Here is an 18,719-nt window from a genome sequence, read left to right on the forward strand (position 1 = left end):
GAGTTCTTTACTGTAAAATCCTACATACTGTGGTTTGAACACTTCGCCCATCACCTGTGCTCTACACTGCAAACCTTTTTTAAATATAACACACCTGTGGGTTTCCAGCTTCCTTCCAGGTTGTGAGCATTTTCAAAAACTGTCCTTGTTGGCATCTTTTGAGATTCTCTGACATGTTAAAATTTATTATCTTCATGCCACTGGAAAATAAATAAACAAAGTCATATATCAGGAAATATGCAGGTCTTAAAAAGTGGATTCAGATCCCTCAAAAAAGGCCTTAAATCCAATTTACACACTAATCGTTTAATAATGAGCAAATATTGATTTAAACTAAAAACCTAAAATAATTGAAAGGTGCATTATGTAATTCTGGAGAAAGTTTGCTGATTGTTGAATCTCATTCACAGATTGTAAAATATCGACGATCTTGGGTTGGTTTGACGATTGAACCACCAACCCGAAGCATCGGTATTTGACGACCTGCGATGACTCAACAATCATTTTTCTCCAAAATCACATACTGTGTCATTAAATGAATTCTTCCTTCAATTTGATGATCTATCCATTAATGAGGAAATAACAAAAAAGTTACAAGAAAATTACTAGAAAATTGCAATAAAGAAATAAATAAAATTAAATTAAAATAATCATAATAAAAACAGATATCTTTTTCTGAACTTTAACTGAGATCGGATCTCAAGTGGTCACTCAATACACCGGTGGAGACGCTTTCTAATGCCCGGTGTAAACAGACGCAGAGCTGTCCACTGTTGATCGGATCACCCAAAATGTATTATAAAACCAGGTGTGAACAGGCTTAAAATTAACTTGGTGAACAGAGCAGAAACCCTGTATTAAAAATAGTATTAGTAGTAATTAATCTAGAAACTTAGAATGGGCTTTGGAAAAAATGGCAGAAATTTAAAATATAGGCTGTTTTAAAAGGAGCACAAAATGTGTCTCTTCTTAAAACAAGTGGGAAAGAAAATATGTGCAAACTTACCTGTTTTCTGTTTATTTTTTGAAAATCATTTTGTCTCCTGGACATTTTCAGCAGTGTTGTTCTCACTACCTCCATCTTCATGTTGCTGCAAAACAAATCCATCAAGTCATTTACAGTATTTTAAGTTTAAAACAAGTGTGGATTAAAAAATAAAGTAACGAAAAACAGGACTTACTTGGTGTCGGTGTGAAGAACTTTCTTGACTCTGGACAGATCACAACACAGGCGGATTTACACCAGAGACCTCGTTTACAAAGTTCCTGTTGTCATCAAAATAATTCACATTTTCTATGTAGCCTTTTAAACATCAGTAAAAGAAAGAAAAAAAAACAAGGCCACTAAAAAGCTTATTTTATAACTTCTTTTTCTTATATATTTATATAGCCGTTTTAACAGGTCAATGGTTGAGATCTAACAGGTCATAATTACACTGGAATGAAACATTGCTTGTTGGGCAACTGTAAAAAGGCATTAGTAGGGACACTTGGCTCTCACAGGCGCCAAACCATTCCTTAAAAATATCTCCAAAGAAATACACTCTAAGGCATTGGCAGATAACACACAGACAATATTAAGCTTGAAGACAGAGCGAAAAACACGTGTGGCAAAAACACATACTGAAGTGCAAGCATCAGAGCAGGAGTCCGTCGTTTCAAGCATCCCATCGAAGACATCTGTTACCCCTTGATGGAGAAATAAGACGAGGGAGGAACGAGGAGCTGACGCCCCTCTGACTCTCCTCATCGTCATTGTTTGTGCGTCACAGAACAGTTTATAAATAATGACTACAGAGCACAGCATTCACACTGGGGCAAACTATCTCTGCATTCAGACCACCAGCGCCAGACTAAAGGATATGAGCTTCAGGATCCAATCTGTCCTCTTATGGAGCTGCTAAATAACCTATGAAAGAGCTTCAGTGTCTAATGATGGTAAAAACACGTTCTCTGAGGCATGAGGACTTTTCTTAGCCTGAATCCTTGACAGTTTGAAATCCTTTTTTTGGCATGAAATGATCAAATTGAGAGACTTTCTAATACTAGCTGTCAGTCGCTTGTTGTGTGAACTCATGTTGAGGCTACAGCTGATAACCAGCCATGTGGCACTTGCACATTTCAACTTAGACAGTTTGATCACCAGCACCATCAAATGATCTGAGGCATCAAGAAGACCTGGAGATGGAACCGAGACCATCGTAAATGACTCCTGTGGCCAAATCCTGATCATACATCATTGAACCGATTGAAAAAAGTGACCACAAATAACAAGTTTAAGTCCAGGAGCAGCTGGTCACGTTTCATTGGGGCTGACACACTGTGGTCCACTGGTTGCTTTGTACGCTCTCATTGGTCAGACAGTCACTGATGTTACTTTCATAAGACTGTGCGCCATCAAAGTGTGTTTTTCCCAGCTGAAGATGCCTGGTGCTTTTCTAAAAATCCCAGCTGGGAGAGCCAGAGCACTTTGAAGGTGCAGCATTTTTTTGTTTAGCTAAGACATTTTGATTGCACCTGGATGCTTTGATCCTGAATATTCAGGGAGGAAAAAATGACAGCAGGGGCCCCCAGTAGCTCAGTTGGTAGAGCAGGTACAGAGGCTATGTCCTCGCAGCAGCGGCCGTGGGTTCATTTCTGGCTTTGGCCCTTTGCTGTATGTTTTCCCCTCTCTCTCCCCGCTTCACGCTTAAGCTGTCCTATCAAATAAAGGCAAACAGCACGTAGGGAGAGAAGATGAGCCACGGATGTATAATCATAACTAGATACAGGGCACCATGAAGGTGCCTATTCAATTCATTAGAATTGCTAATTTGGTTTATAGGTGAAAAAAATTCCAGCTTCTGGGTTTACTTTTGCGGTATGCAGCCGACCAAATATGTACAGTAGTGTTAGCGCCACTGGCTCCGCCCACATGCTCCGGCTCGGCTGATAGACTTTACGTTGTGATGACATCACTGATTTAAACTTTGATTTTTTTAGCTTAAGGAAAGTTTCACAAATTTACAACCTCCATGGTTCAAAAGTTTATAATTCCCCTTGTTTGCAGTTTCACAAACGTTTCTTTTATGGTGGTGGTCTATGGGGGAAATCATTTTTGAGCTGCTGTCTTTGCTGCAGTATAGTGACTAGCCACTGGAAAATTTGGAAGTCAGACTGAGCTGCGTTCCTGGGGGCCTTTGTGTTTTAATTTCTCCTCTGTTGTTACTGTTAATGGTTTCTTTTCTTTCCACTGTGATTAGATGGCTTGGTAAAAAGTAACAGAGTAGCAGCCACAGCGTTTTATCCAAAACTGAACATTTTTCAACTCTTGGCAACCAGAAAAAATGTCAAACATGCAGCAGTCAGTGCAAAATAAACACTCAAATAGCACCTCTCAATCTGCTGGAATTCTTGGTAAAGTGTAGATATGCAGCGCTCCTGTTGAAAAGAAACAAAAATATACTGGCCTTGAGAAAAAACCCTTTGGTGGCCACAAAACGCTACCACACTGTGGGCACACTGTGACCAATTTAGTCAACTTTTTGACCAATAAACTGATTTGTTAAAGACAAGGCTGAACTTCAGTCAACCAGAATTTTCTGCTGTTGACTGCAGCCATAATTTGGAGCAAAGTTCAATAATGAAATGTTGTGGTGCTTTTTAAAACGTGGCCACCATCTGATTCAAACATTACCAAATCCAGTTCGTTTACCGAAGACCGAAGAGTTCCCCCTACCTTGACAGGAAGCTACAGTGCAGTCTTTTCTAGCACGAAACACCTACAGTACACACCGGCTCTGCAGATACAATAACAGTCTCCAACTACATTAAGCTTTTTTTTTTCTTTTGCTCAAATACTAGTGAGAAGAAATACCAAAACAAACCAGCAGGTGAGAAAACAAGTAGTGAAATATGTTTACAAATCCCAAGTTCTACTGTGTGTAGAAGTTCCAGATAATTTTCGGTGTCAGATCTCCCATATCTAGGTGCAGTCAGCGCCAGTGTGTGCAAAGTCACTGCGTCATGAGCCGAGGAGCGATTCATAGGACATAACTAAATAAATACTAAATAAATAATATCTCTGTCTGTGTATCTATGGTTCTTTACAGTGTTTATTTATTTGATTTATGAATTTATTTGTGTTGATTTAGTTTTGTCCTAAGAAATGCCTCCGTGCGTCCACCTGCTCTCTGGATACAAACAGTGACAGACTGGGCTGCTTGTGATTGGTTAATCTTCCTCGCTGTAGTGACTGCTCATGTGCAGCAGTTGTTCTGTGCCACTGAAAATAATAATCCACTGTGTGTCACTCCTCTTCTTCTTCTTCCTCTTCCTCCTCCTCCTCCTCCTCCTCCTCTTCCTCCTCTTCCTCCTCCTCGTCCTCTTTGATCTCCAGGTACTCCATCACCTCTCCATCCTCCTCGTGATCTGATTTCTGCCTCCCCACCTCCCCGTCCTCCTCTGAGTCCTCCTCCACTTCCTCCAGCAGCTCCTCGTCCTCATCGTCCTCTAAGACATCCCTCTCCTCCTCATACGAGGAGATGGGCGAGTAGTGCGGGAGGTCATACACCGGTGGGCTGCTGGGAGCGTCGGAGCTGCTGGGCGGAGGTGAGGACGCTGGTGCGGCTACGGGGATAGTGATGGGTACCGGGATGGAAAAAGCAGGAAGCGACTCGGAGGCACACGTGCCAGCGCCAGCACTGATCTCCTGGACTTTCCTGGCGGTCGGGCTCTGACTGGCGGTGGTGTTAGTAGCAGCAGAGGGGATGACGGCCATGCCGAGTCCCGGGGGTAGGGCTCTGGTCTCTGGTGTGTACTCCCGGATCTCACCTGGCTCCAGCGGTTCAGGTCCACACGGGTCGTGTTCGCTGCAGCACAGTTTGCCATCCAGCTTGGAGATGAAGAGCAGGCCGTCGCGGTGCTGGCTGCAGTAGGAGCTCGGGCACATCTCGCAGAAGGACGCGGCATCTTTACCACATATATCGCACTGGTGCCACGGACATTCCCAACGACCTACGATGAAAATACAGACAAGAATGTAATGGACAGTACAACAGCACCTCAGAAACTCCTTTGTCCCCCGGAGACATCAGACTTCAAACTCTCTCACTGTCTCTCTCAGATGTGGGCAGCTGATCACATGACTGACGGGGGTTTGGGACCCCAACTCCAATTTGCATGACAGCTCTAGGTCATCCATCTGTTTATTTCCTTTCTTCTAAGTTTATGTTATTTTTCCACGTAATATTTCTAACTTTTTTTCTAATCACGTGCTCATTTTGGGGTCATTTCTTGTTACGTTTTTCATTGGCAATTTTCTCAGGTTTCAAAGGGTTAAACCCAATAAATTACTGTCTTTCTTTCTTTGCTAATCTCTTGTGTCCTGTTGTACGTCCTACACGGACAAGATACACTCATGTTGTCTTGTGAATTCTGTAAATTAAAAGAAATAAAAGGCACAAGGGTTATGAGGTTTTTCGCCCTTTTTTTCTCTCTCTGGTCAGGTTTCCATCCAAATATAGTTCAAATTTTAACTGAATTTTCAGAAAATACTGATTTATCATTTCATTTATTATTTTCATCCACAACTATAGTGAGAACATTAGAAGTTAGTTTAGCAGTAGCAGTTTTTAAGCAGTAGCTTGAACTAAATCTCCAATCGGATGCCATAATCCTATTTCAGCAGAAGAGGGCACAGTTAGATGGTTTTATTAAAAAACGCCAGTCAAACCCTAATTGGTCATGTATATCATGACTTGTTCTCCATGTCGGTTTCGATGTTGCTTTTAGCAATGAAAAAAAACAAGTGAAAAAAACTTTTGTTTTGCAATAATTTAAGTTGTTTTTGCAAATTTTCTGCACTTTCATTTTTATTGCAAATTGAAAATCCACTTAAAAACAACATGCAGCATGTAACATCCAACACCACAGATTTAACCAGACAAAAACGTGGGTTATTTGATTAAATGTGGAGCCACTGACCTGCAGGCCTCTTGGTGAGGTTGAGACAGTCAGCGTGGTAAACTTTGGGACAGCCGGGTCTCTTACAGGAAACCATCTGTCCTCCGTCTCCGCAGCTGAAACACTCGTCCTCTCGCTCTTTGGTCACCACCTGCTTGTTCTTCCTCTTGCCGTGACCCCTCCTCTTCAGCTTGCGACCTTTGTCTTCAGACGGAGGGTTGTTCTGATTTGGAGAAGAGAGCAAATTTTAATAATGCCTCTTCTTAGATGACTTTATGCTGTGATCTGTCAGTCATCGACTGAATCAGCGATGATTCGGACTGTTTGTGATAAACTGAAGGATGAAGTGTTCCTTTATGTGCTGAGAAGCAACAGGATCACAAACACTGACATAGCATTCATCCTCTGCAAAAAGAAAAAAAGGTGAAAAAATATTTTTTAAAAATCTGAATGCCTAAACTGAAAACCGAATACCAACCCAATTAACAAATACTCAAATAGCTGAATATTTGGGTCCAGCCCTACAACACACACATTCTTCTGGTGTAACTCACCTTTGGTCGGACACCGAGGAAGCCGCTGCAGTTTGGTGCTCCACATTTACAGACCGTCTTCCCGTTTCCCAAACACTCCAGGTTGTAGTTAAAGGTGAGCTCTGTGCCTGAACAAAAACACACAAACAACTGAGAGTCTGCAACGTTTAGGCCTCAATTTAGCTTCAGTTAGTCATCCCCCCTTTGGAAAAGGGGTTTGATCAAGTCGTCAAAAAACCTGCTTCATGGACTGCAGATTATATTTCTGATCATGTTACAATCGAATCACTGGAGGAAGAGATTATTTCACTGGACAGGAGGAACAATTACAGTGAGTAATAACACATTTAATCTAAATATAAGCATGAAAGTATTGTTTTAAGACAGACTTAAAAAATGCAAACTCGTCCTTGAAAATAAAGTTGTTTTTTTACAATCAGCCTTCACACAATATGCATAATGATAAACCAAAAAAAATAGTTTTTTAAATATTTATGAATGTATTTAGCGCCCCTTTTTTGTGTTTTCTCGACTACAATGGTCAATTTTCTTTGCTGACCAAAGATTGGATCTGATTTCGTGGTGAGGTTGATTCCTGAAGCAGATAATAGTTAAAAAGTTCAAAGTTTGAAGCGGCGTACCTGCAGCGATGTCAACAAGGGCAAACAGTCCCACCCGGGTGTCTCCGCTCACCGTCCACTTCTGTGTCTCACAGTTAGGCTGACAGCAGTGGTTCATAAAGCGAGCTTCGTTCCCCTTTGGCCCGGCATCGATGATTCGGTCCTAACACACACACACACACACACACACACACACACACACACACACACACACACACACACAGTTTTTCATTGAAGCATGTGTGTTTTTGTTGAACAGACAATTTTCGGTTGAGTTTGATCATAATGTAGACAGTGAACTCAGTACAAATTCATAATTATTGAAGATAATTAGTGCAAAGACCGGTGGTATTGTTTTGGTAGAACAATAGGGATGCATGTGATTAGTTGACGAGTCAATTAAGGCCGGAGATATAGTCGCTGGTTAATCCTGCGTCCCGCTGCATCATGAGCATTTTCTTACTTAAGGACCTCTAGACGGCACACGAGAGAACTCAGGCCTATAAAACTACTGAATATGTGGGATGTAAACAACAGACATGGCGACACTTGAGGAGGTTACTATCGTGTTAATGCAGAGATCAAAGCAGAAAAGGTAGAACACAACAACAGGCGGGTTTCAGATAACCCTCAAACTGCACAAATTGAAATTGCGAATAAAAAATATGCCTAACGGAAACACGTCAGTTACTGCAAAAAAGTTTTTTACGCTTGCATGACGTAGTACTTCAGGCAATTACAAAAAAGCCATATTTCGCAAAACTGCAATGGAATTTTTTCCCGCGCTTTTATAGGTCACATGGTGTACAACTAAGTGTCGGCAGGAACTGGCTCCCTCATGATGTAGCGGGCGCTACAAGAGGTTTTATTGCATCACATAACTGCAAAATGAAGAGGATCATCCTGAATTTTTGAATCCATAATTCCTCTGTGAAATTGTGGACTATCACCTCCCAAAAACCCCTCAGAAGTGGACGCTCCCATGTATAAGGGGCTTGCCTTTTCATTTTCGCCCGCGTGCCACGCTTACGTTGCCTTTGATTGGAAAGAATGGTGGCTAGTGTGGTAGCTGCAATATTTTGGACATCCATCGCCATGCTTCCTTGAATGTTATTGCCAGATGAGAAGTTGCCTAAAATCACTCAATGGAAATGCACTCATCACACAATTGTGTTTTATTGACATATATTGCTTAATTTTTGCATAAATCTAATGGAAACCCATCTACTATCTGCTACGTTAGTAACATCCCTAGTTTTTGGCAACAGTAGGTACTGTGGTACCTGGGACACAGTTGCTGTGGAAACCTCAAACACACTCTGAATCTGGAGTTATACCTTATCCAGAGTCAGCATGTAGAAGTTACAGATGTCGTTCTCCTGGGCGTGTCTGATCCTGGACCTGCACTCCTCCTCATCGATCACCTCCCCGACGTACTCGCTCACAAACTGACCCTGAGAGAATAAAACACAGCGAACAGCCATTATTTTTTCCTGACTCAGTCCCACTGAACAGCAAACACGGCTCCTGACAGCAGCTCTGCAGTGATACAGCAGTTACAGCAACATAAATAATCGTAGTGCGGTTACCTTCTTGATGTCGTGGACACAGCGGAGCCCCCAGCCTCGAGACAGCGTCCTGAAGATTTCCACCTGGCTATACTGACGCTTTGTGAACGCCTGGTTGAGGCAGCGCTCGCCCGCTGGGCAAACCTGTAAACATGGCAGCGTCTTTGAGCTCATTGTTTAGGTTTTACCGACCACAACTTCAGCTGGTTTTGGTTCACTTCCAGCACTCTCATCTGTGCTGTTTTCAGCTGCAGCAAGTGGCTGTTTTCAGCTCTGAAATCTCTTGTTGTGTCTCTAGTAGTCCATATATGGAACAGTTAAAAAGATTTTAAGATTTAGGGTAGACCCTTTGAATACCTCCAGGAACTAGTTCTTGATGGTACTGCAACACAATGTGATTGTATTGTATTATTTACTGTTCTCTCAGCTTGTGTGAGCCTTCAGTATTTTGTCCAGCGACTCTTTCCAGGGTTGAGAATGAACGTTCACTCTGGTTATTAATGTATGTATGTGTATATATAATGTACATGTCTGTTACTCAAAAAAACTAAGATCTGAAAATAACATTGAGGATTTGATGCAGATAAGATTACCACATTATTCTAAATATTTGTGCATATTAGACTTTCCCAAACTGTTACATGAAGGGAGATGTAGAAAAAACAAACTAACACGAAGTCGAACAATCCCAGTTCTTGTTACTGAATTTAGCTAAAGTTTTGAGTAGTGGGCGACACCTCGACACAAAGAGTCATTTGCTCTTGCTTTTCTGTGGAGTTTTTCTATAACATCTACAAATTTATAAAACGTCTCTAAAACTTGTGTGTGACGGAGGTGTTTATTGTACCTGTGGGTGACATTCGTACAGCAGCATGCGGTTGATGCACTCCGAGTCCATCCCACACGGACTCTCATCTGTCGCCTTACAGTTGCAGCGCGGGATCTCTGACAGGTCAGCTGTAACGATCTGAACTTTTCCTATCGGTCGATTCACCTGAATGAGTCAGAGAGAAACATTAACTCCACTCAGCAGCAGAATGATAAATAATCAATAAAATAAATACCATAAATTAGCTAAAACAGACACCAATGCTTCACTTTTATGAAACCTTTAGAATAAGTGAAGTCAGGCCCCAAGTTTTCTCCCTCACCTTGATATGTTTGTATGGCGGAGGCTTCCTGTCGTTCTTCCTGTCCTCCTGAAGCTGCCGGAGCTCCTTCTCCGCCTGCAGCTCACGGAATCGAACAGCCGCCTCCTCCAAAGCTGAGAAGAAAGATCAACAATCAGAAACTCGGTCATCATCACAAACAGACGACATAATCAAAAACACAACTTTGCCTGAACGCACTGGATACCTTTCTTGTAGGTGGCATCAACACCTTTCCCCATTTTCTCTTTGCTGTTGGCGTCCACGTCCATATAAGGAAAGACTCTGGCCTGGTAGGTCCACAGGTAGTCGTTGGAGCCGAAGAAATGGACGGGAAACTCCCCAACGTCGTGCCGCATCCTCTGAATGTTCTCTGGGATTGTTTTGGGATGGCTGACCTCCGCTGGCCACCACCTTCATGGAGCAGGAGAGATAAAAACACACAAAAGGAAAAGCAATGTTCAACATATTAACAATTTAATAAAATTTTTAAAAAGTATTTTTTTATTTTCCATGCCAGATTTATGTCTGTATTGTGTCTGTGCTGAATTAAACGTCAGGGCACAGGCTAAATATACAAAAAAAAAACCTTATTGTAATGTGAATGAGTTTTGTTGAAAATAATAAACTGACCTGTACCGCCCAACCTTCACCCAGAGGATGTCCTTGTATCGAGGTTTCTTCCCCGCCTTGCAGTCGTTGCAGTACCAGCTGCCTTTCGGCATTTCCATGTTCAGACACTCTCGGTGGAACGCAGCAGGACAGGACTCACAGCACAGCAGACTGCCCCCTGCAGGACGGGAGGAGGAACTGCACTGTTTTAACAGATTTACCGAACATTCCCACTTTACATGATTAAATGTAACAAGAAATTTGCTATCATTCATTGTGCATTGGAAGCAACTGATTCCCTGCACTAAGCATGCTGGGATACCTGCAATGAGGAACAAGCTGACAGCGTGATGAGGGGGTGTGGCCAACGTCAAGACGGCCAATTAAGCTGCAGGCAACAAGTGACCAGTGGGGCAGGGTGTACAAAACTTGAAAGCAATTTCTCTTTCCAGGAATCATGACCCAGTTACTGAAGATAATCCACAAATTTTTGTGAATAGTTTCACGTAGGAACTATTTTCTTTTCTACTGAGTTATATCTACCGACTGTATCACTGTAAATAAGGAAGCTTGCATCTACGGCTACCTCACCTTCTGCACGGTGACACGGTTATCGTGCAGACATGAGACTGCATTCATCTTTGCAAAGAAGCAAATAAACATATTTCCCAAAGTGCCTGATTATTCATATTTCTGGCTTCAGGCTGAAAGTTTACAAGCTGTTCACTTTGAAGTTGTACCTTCGGTGCAGACGAAGCACCAGCTGACGTTCACATGTTCGTGGTTCTTGACACCACGGCGGGGGGTGAAGTGGTTGGGACATATGATGCTGTTGTTGGAGAGGATGACGCTGCCTGCTGCCATGCAAAGGTCTGTAGCGTGATAGGCTATCGGGCAGCGCACACACCGAACCAGACGACCTACAGACAAAAAAGGAGAGAGACGGAGCGTGAAAGGTGCATTACAGGTTGTTACAGTAAAATATTCTGAGTGTCCAGTGGTTTACCTTTAGAGATGGACGAGCTGTTGGGGTTGGTGATGAAGCAGGTGAGACAGACATGGATGGAGCAGCGAAAGCCTCGGTTCACAGGTGCGGTCGGGGCAAAGTTGGCGATACACTCGCCGTGGTAAAACTTCCCACACACAGGAATCATGCAGCGCCGCACGTCCTCACTGCGCTTCTTACAGACAAAGCACGTGTGGATGCCTGAAGAAAATAAAAAGTATAAATCATAAACTATTGTGCCTCTAGGGGTGAATGTTTACATCTATCAAGTATATTTTTTGCAATTATATTTATATCAAAAGATCTATAATAACAGAAATACAACCCAAACTAACCTGCTAACCAATAAATCTAAATAAAAATAAAATAAAGACACAAACAATGACAATAAATAACCTACAGGCTTTCTGCAACAAACAGTCAAAATACAATAAGAAATAAATCCATTAAAAACAGTAGTGTAACAGTAAGCTTAAATAATTGCAATGTACATATATTGAAAGGGCGATCAATCACACAAGCACAATGAGTATACATGTTGATACAAGACAAGTTCATTGTCACTTTTTATTAATAATGCAGAAAAACTAGTCTGTTAAACTTATTATATAAATTGCATTCACCCAGTGAAAATAGAATTGTAATCAGGTCCATTTATTAAAGATGTATTTTCTTCAGGACTATTATTTTAAATAAATGCTACTTGCTAACTTACATTTACTTATATTGTAGTTATTGAAAGTTGGGATTGATAATTTCAAATGGCTTTCAAATAGGCAACATTTTTCTTACAGTATTTACACTACAGATTATTTAATTTGTGCTTAATTTTGACTGTTTTCTGAGTGTTTCTGAGTGAGTCTTTCTTTTAGACTGGTCTATGAGTCTAAGTTTAAACAGCTGTTTAAATGTCTGTGAAATCAGTCAATAGGAACATCCTTAGTTCTGTTTGCCAGTGTGATTTTTTCTTTTTACATAGTGAGCAAAGGTAACTTTTTGGTTCTTTAAGTCAGTAACAGACTTTTGGCCTTACTGAAACATAGCTTTATGATGTTGAATGCATCTGTTTTTTTTTCAGCTGGATTTGTTTTTCAGAAAACACCTGTTAACACAGACGCACCTGATTTGCACTCTGGACAGACAAACTTCCCTTTAGGGGCCTCAGCCAGAGAGATGCAGGCCAGGTGGAAAGCTCCACAGCACTGACCCTCACACAGCAGCAGCTCCCCTGTCTTCTCACACACCTGAGAAACAAAACACAACCTGCTTTAAAGACACGATACAATACGAGGGATTCGGAGCAGCTGTGAAAAGTATTCAAACCTCTGAAGTCTGAGCTTATTGGTTTGATTTTTTTTCCTTTTTCTTTTTTTATTAAACATGAGGAAAAAGGCAACCTGGTAAGAAATGTTCACAAATTGCACAAAATAAGTAGTATTTTTTAAAAGCTAGGGATTTTTTTCTACAAAAATATATTTCTAATTATCAGAATAACACTTAAAAAATTATGTTACAGAATTGTTAGATTTTTTAAGCATTTTTTCCAGGTAATTTTTTTTTTTTTAACTTTCTTTTCTCTCTCTTTTTTGCTGTTTTTCTGGCAAATTTCTTGCACTTTTTACTGATTTCTTGCAAATTTTTGGGTAATTTTTTTTGGGTAATTTTCATTGCCCTCTACTAGTGTTTCTGAAAGAAATCAAGATTTCAAAGGGTTGATATAATATTGAGAAAGTGGAAGGATATATTTTAGTGTGTTTAGTAGCAAACTGTTTATTCCTATTTTAGGCCTGTGGAACCTTAAACAGTCTGCAGAAAGAGGTTCGGCACTTAAGACGGCAGCTACAATGGCAGGAAGCAGCAGGATGTCAGTTATTTTAAATGGAAGCCTGCAGAGATGGAAATGTTTAACTTTGTGTAATTATACCCACAGTATGACATGTTGTCATAACAAGGAACTTATGTATGTTAAAATTAGGAAAATAATCCAGTCAGTGTGTAAAGAGAAGACACAGCCGACATCAGGTGGAAAAAAGTCTCAATAACGTTTTTTTGTCTTTTTAGTCCATGCATGAACTTTTTGCTATTAATAAAACTAGATTTGTTGGATATGTAATGACAAACTCAGTGTTCAGTCTTTGGTCCGGGCGCAGATGGAGGGGTGGCGGAGGTGGAAGATCAAATAACAGTAGCCAACACTGCATGAATCAGTAACAAGTCATTGCCCTGATTCAATACATAAAAACATCCTGCCACTTGTGTACATCAATCATGATATGATTGCTCTGGGCTGCAATCTCTGGACTGGATCACTTTCTTGTCATAACAACATGTGAATTCATCATCTTATATGAGAAACCATTTTTGCATTAAATCAAAATTTGCTGGTTTTGTGTGATAACAACAAGGTTCTGTAATATGAGAAGGAATTGTCTTATTAAGATGGAGTAATTTGATTTGTTGTAATGAGGAAATGTGCCCTTAAAACATGGAAAAATATGAATGTGAACAGGATCTCGTTGGGAAGCTCACCTGACATATATTCTCCTTCATGGAGGCAGGACCTCCTCGGTCCCCTATGATCTTCCGCGAGGGTAGAAGTGGATCGTCACACAGCGAAAAATCGTCCTTCATGGAGGAGAAACTGTGATCCAAGCTGGACGGGTCACCCTTCAGAGAGAAAGGAAGAAGTGAGTGATAAATCAGGGCTCAAGAGGACTGCGAGTTATTTGTTAGGTCTCAGACAATTACTTTCAGCAGGAGGAGAGAGTGAGATGTTGCTGTTTTAGTTTTAAAGCAACAGATTGGAAATGATAAACTGTCGTTCCAGAGGCTCAAAATTACTGTATTTTGACAAAATCAATCATACGCCAGTCACAATCACAAGAACAAATAGGTTAAATGTATAACTTTTGTAAATAAGTATTTAAACAACTTATTGACACATTTAAAAATCTACCCATACCCACTGCCTTAGAGAGAAGCTGTTTCTCAGTCTACACGGCTCAGCCCACAGCTGACGTCAGTTTTTTTTACCAGCATGCTGATGTAGTAGGCAGCTGAGTGTTTACGAAAAAAAAACGACTAACGTGACCTGAACATGATATTCCTATCATCATGGTCCATACCAAACACGTTTGGCTGGAAGGAGATCATGTGAGAGGTGATGCGTAAACACAGATGTAAGAGCCAGGAAATGACTTAATATGAGACGTGTAATCAAAACTAGGTGCTTATTTTAAGTGTCACAATGGTCAAATTATTGTACATTATAGCTATTTGGAATTATTGATCGTACGTCGTACAAAATTATTCTACAAATACGATAATTACTGTACATCTGGCAACACTGGTTTGTAGTAAGAACAATTCTGTGACTTGTGTGTTTGTGTGTAACCTTAAACATAATAACGTCACGAAATATGATTTCTTGAGAAACGATGATAATGTAACGTACTGAAAATGTAATGTACTGCATTCAAAACCTTGACCAAAAGTAAAGACGGCTGACCTCTGATTCTGCTGTGTCCTTTTTGTCCTCTGTTTGACGAGCATCTACGTCTGTTGACGGTGTTTCCACCCGGGCGGGTTCTGGCGGGGCCGGTGTTGGAGTGGATGGTACAGGAGAGCTGGGAGAGGGATCCGTGGGTGCACAGGTGGAAACCTCTGTGGTTGTCGGTGTGGAGCTGACTGCTGTGAGCTGCTTACTCTTTGATTTTACAGGTGACGGTCCAGAATCTGGGTGTAAGAAACGTGTTAATCATGAGAGAGGCGTGTTAGCTATCGCAACTGAAAGCGGCTCAGTAAAATTATTTATTTAAGTCACAACTATGCAAGAAAACGTCCATTTAAAATATTTATTTCCACTTAGATTCTGGGTCATTTTAGATCATATTTGTCTCATGAGAAGATTTATTATAATTTTTTTTAATTTAACTTTTGAAAGTTGGAACACATGTTTACACAAAAATGTACACAATTAAAAACAGCAAGGTACATAATTATTATGCATTATTAATTATTATTATGTATGTATGTAGAAATAAACACTGTTGTAAGGTGATCCACTGACCTGAATGAGGTGCAGGATTTGAATTATTCTTCAGTGTTTTGACCTGCAACGAGAGAAACATTATCAAAACCTTTTCATGTTATGATGACAGCATAAAAGCATCCTTCAGAAACTTTCTAATTTATGATATTGTGGTAAATTATTTTCCTTTTCTCTTATCTTCACCGGTCCTGAATATTGCCTTTGTCAAACATGATATTCTATTTCTCCATGTTGTTTTTACACAGCTGCAGACTGAGCTGAATATTTTTTTTTGTGGTCAATTATTGATTGGATTTAATTAATTATGGTAATTTTGGAGGCTGCAGTCAGTGTAGCTGTTACCCTGAACAGCATTACAGGGATATATAGATACTCTTCATATTTTATTGACTTTATAAACAATTCTAAAATAATCCAATACAACACACACATCCTTGAAAAAAAAACAGAACTTTTTGAGCTTATTGCAGACCTGCACTATTGCTCTGCACTGGATTGTAAAGGGATATCTGACAGTATAAATATACACACACACACACACACACACACACACACACACAGATATAGACATGTACTCACTATAAATATATTTACCTTCTTCTTGGGGCCTGTTGCAGCCTCTGCCTCCAGACAGTACTCCAGGATCTTTTGAGTTGGTTTCCTCTTCCTCTTCTTCTCCAGTACAGCAGCGTTTCCTGAAAATCAAATGTTACATAAAAAGACTCCTTGTTGAATAATTTACCAGAGGTTCCCAGACTTATTGGCTTGTGACCCCACACAAAAAAAACAATATCCTAAAGGGACCACGAGATGTCGTTTGTTCCACTTAATGAACCCCCTCTAAATTTCTCTGAAAGTTTTGTTTAAATAACTGTTTGAGGACCAGAGAGGTAAAATCATCCAAAATTTCACAAAAACAGCAAAGATTACAGTCACAAAAATATTTTGTGCTGTAACAATTTTAATTTGTCTTTCTTTTCCCTTTTATTAATCATCTCAAGAACCCTCAGATTTATCTGTTAACAACCGTAAAATGCTTCTAACATACTGAAGCATCAGCATACTAATACCATTAATACTACTACTAATAATAATAATGTAATACGTTAAAATATATTGGTCATAAAGAACTTTTTTTGCAGAACAAGTACTTTTACATGTAATACTATTAATGCTAATTAATTCTATTCCATAGTACTACATCAAATTTGGCAGATAATACTTAGTTAGTTTTACTCAAGTACAATTTTAAATGCAAGACATTTGCTTTATACAGAGTATCTCTAAATTGTATTGGTACCTTTATGTACCTAAAAGTTTGGAAAAATTTTTCCCACCACTGTTAAGTAGGTGGATACCCTATACATATGTGTATTTTTGTCCTGGGGATGTTTTTCGTGGTTTGCCTCCTAGTTGCAATAGGGCTAAATTTTAAAGCGTGAGGATAAGAAGTGGAATGTAAATAATTAAATGTACTTTTTACTGTGATTTTACCCCATTACATTTATTTTATAACATTAGTCACAACACAAATTACAATTTTGCACACAAAACATGGAAATGTGCGAACAATCAGTTGATCAATTAGTTGTTAGATATTATTGATAACTTTTTTGATAATAATTTTTCATTATTTTTCATGCAAACATAAATCATGGTTCTGGTTTTACAAATGTCCCAATTGCTACTTTTCCTCTTAATAACTGTAAAAATGTACATACATGAAAGTTTATTTGATCAAATTAACTTTCATGGGAGCATTTAGTAGTGTGCAGACTTTTCTTTTCTTTGATATCTGTTTTTGCTTTGTCCAGCACCTAGCCTTTATCACTTTTGGATGTGTGCGCTGCTCAAACTTTTCTCTGGGACTTCTATTTATAACATATAATTATAACACTTATAACTTTTTCAAAGTCTGGTCCATAAAAAATGTTTTTTCCAGTTTTGTATGGAAGATTTTGAGAGTTAACCCCATCCAGCAACTGGAGTGCTGACCACAAGTCTTTGTTCAAGTATCTACATTTTTTTGTTGGTGTAGTGTATTGACCTTTAAAGAGAAGACAACTTTGGCTGACAGAAAACTATTTTTGAAAGCATTTAAATGTTTCAAAGAAAGACACATGAGCACTTCCTCACCGTTGTCTTTGCCGAGGCCCTCTGACAGCGAGGGGTCAGCTTCAGGAGGAGGGGTTAGTGTGTCGATGGATAGCACCGGTGCATCTTGGGTAGTTGTGTTTTCAGTGCTGGGAATTTGTAGCTCAGAAGGCGTTGTTGCAGCACTTTCCTCAGGAGGTGGTGTCTGTATTTCGGGAAGCAGGTTCAAGGACGGGTGGTCTTGTGAACTGCTGTCCGATCCTGGGGGTTCGGGCATGGACGTAACGGGCTGAGAGGCCTGCGAAAACAAAATCTCATGATTTTCTTGTCAATCAGTGATACGAGCTTCATGTGTAGCTGCAAACAAGTGATGCTTAGTGCCATAGTACTGTGCATATCTACTTTATAGTATAACGTATATGACGTATAATTTAATAAGTTACAAAAGATCTTACTTTGTATGATTTTTACCTTTCCAATCGACTGGAGAGGCTTTTTGGTTTTCTTCCTGGTGGAGAAAATCTGATCATACTCTTCAGTCCACTCAATCAGCCTCTTGCTTGGTTTTCTTATTCGCTTATGAGCTGAAAAGATAAATAGTTTATAACGTGTTTTACATAGAGAAACAGAAAATTTAAAGCTTCTCACTGTGTGCACTTGAACTAGACAGCCTGCCGCTTCTCTATAGACAAGCACAGTGCTATACGTTCTGGGGTCGCTTCCTGTCATTAGCTTGCAGTAGTGAAAAAACTGCAGTATCTTGTATGGCCACTTGAGGCTGGCCCATTATGCCTGGTACAAAGCACGGTTAGGTCTCTACAGTTAATTTACCCCTTCTTGACAACTGTATGGGGGAGTAAAATTTTATATAAAGCAGGTTTATATTTTGTTAAGGCTTGAAATTACGCATTATTTAGGGCAGGGTCGGTTTGAGTGATAAGATGTCTGCAAAGTGTCACTGCAGTCAGATCCATCCTTTGCTGCTCCTCTCATCCAACTTCTACCAAAAAACCAAGATGCCGAGGGCCAAACTTGATTGTTCAAAACAGGGGCCAACAAACCAATGGGTGAAGTCACGGTGTCTCATCCATTACTTTTACTAAGTTTAATTTTTGTGTAAGGCAATTCCAAACATTTTAACAGT

The 18,719-nt window shown here is 40.0% G+C and overlaps 1 protein-coding gene and 1 long non-coding RNA gene across 5 annotated transcripts in view; both read right to left on the reverse strand.

The window, feature by feature from the left end:
- Nucleotides 1–100: 100 nt before the first annotated feature.
- On the reverse strand, nucleotides 101–1,324 carry LOC121952570. The gene is made up of 3 exons (XR_006106454.1): nucleotides 1,182–1,324; nucleotides 1,007–1,091; nucleotides 101–200 (listed from the first exon to the last, which is right to left on the reverse strand). It is a non-coding gene; the product is annotated as an uncharacterized LOC121952570 (long non-coding RNA).
- Nucleotides 1,325–2,643: 1,319 nt separating this feature from the next.
- The window catches only part of nsd1b (nuclear receptor binding SET domain protein 1b), a 28,367-nt gene continuing 12,291 nt past the window's right edge, over nucleotides 2,644–18,719 (reverse strand). For all 4 annotated transcript variants that reach the window (XM_042498739.1, XM_042498740.1, XM_042498737.1 and 1 more), the window contains 19 exons: nucleotides 18,047–18,159; nucleotides 17,618–17,873; nucleotides 16,076–16,176; nucleotides 15,500–15,542; nucleotides 14,939–15,165; nucleotides 13,960–14,097; nucleotides 12,551–12,674; nucleotides 11,431–11,631; nucleotides 11,165–11,344; nucleotides 10,446–10,602; nucleotides 10,021–10,226; nucleotides 9,816–9,928; nucleotides 9,512–9,658; nucleotides 8,686–8,808; nucleotides 8,434–8,550; nucleotides 7,118–7,259; nucleotides 6,498–6,604; nucleotides 5,965–6,166; nucleotides 2,644–4,995 (listed from right to left, as the gene is read on the reverse strand). In XM_042498739.1, the coding sequence (XP_042354673.1) occupies nucleotides 4,289–4,995; nucleotides 5,965–6,166; nucleotides 6,498–6,604; nucleotides 7,118–7,259; nucleotides 8,434–8,550; nucleotides 8,686–8,808; nucleotides 9,512–9,658; nucleotides 9,816–9,928; nucleotides 10,021–10,226; nucleotides 10,446–10,602; nucleotides 11,165–11,344; nucleotides 11,431–11,631; nucleotides 12,551–12,674; nucleotides 13,960–14,097; nucleotides 14,939–15,165; nucleotides 15,500–15,542; nucleotides 16,076–16,176; nucleotides 17,618–17,873; nucleotides 18,047–18,159 (3,404 nt within the window). In that variant the 3' untranslated portion in view covers nucleotides 2,644–4,288. The remainder of the gene's footprint in view (nucleotides 4,996–5,964; nucleotides 6,167–6,497; nucleotides 6,605–7,117; nucleotides 7,260–8,433; nucleotides 8,551–8,685; nucleotides 8,809–9,511; nucleotides 9,659–9,815; nucleotides 9,929–10,020; nucleotides 10,227–10,445; nucleotides 10,603–11,164; nucleotides 11,345–11,430; nucleotides 11,632–12,550; nucleotides 12,675–13,959; nucleotides 14,098–14,938; nucleotides 15,166–15,499; nucleotides 15,543–16,075; nucleotides 16,177–17,617; nucleotides 17,874–18,046; nucleotides 18,160–18,719) is intronic.

This window comes from Plectropomus leopardus, chromosome 13, assembly GCF_008729295.1.
Source record: "Plectropomus leopardus isolate mb chromosome 13, YSFRI_Pleo_2.0, whole genome shotgun sequence".
Classification (NCBI taxonomy): domain Eukaryota; kingdom Metazoa; phylum Chordata; class Actinopteri; order Perciformes; family Serranidae; genus Plectropomus; species Plectropomus leopardus.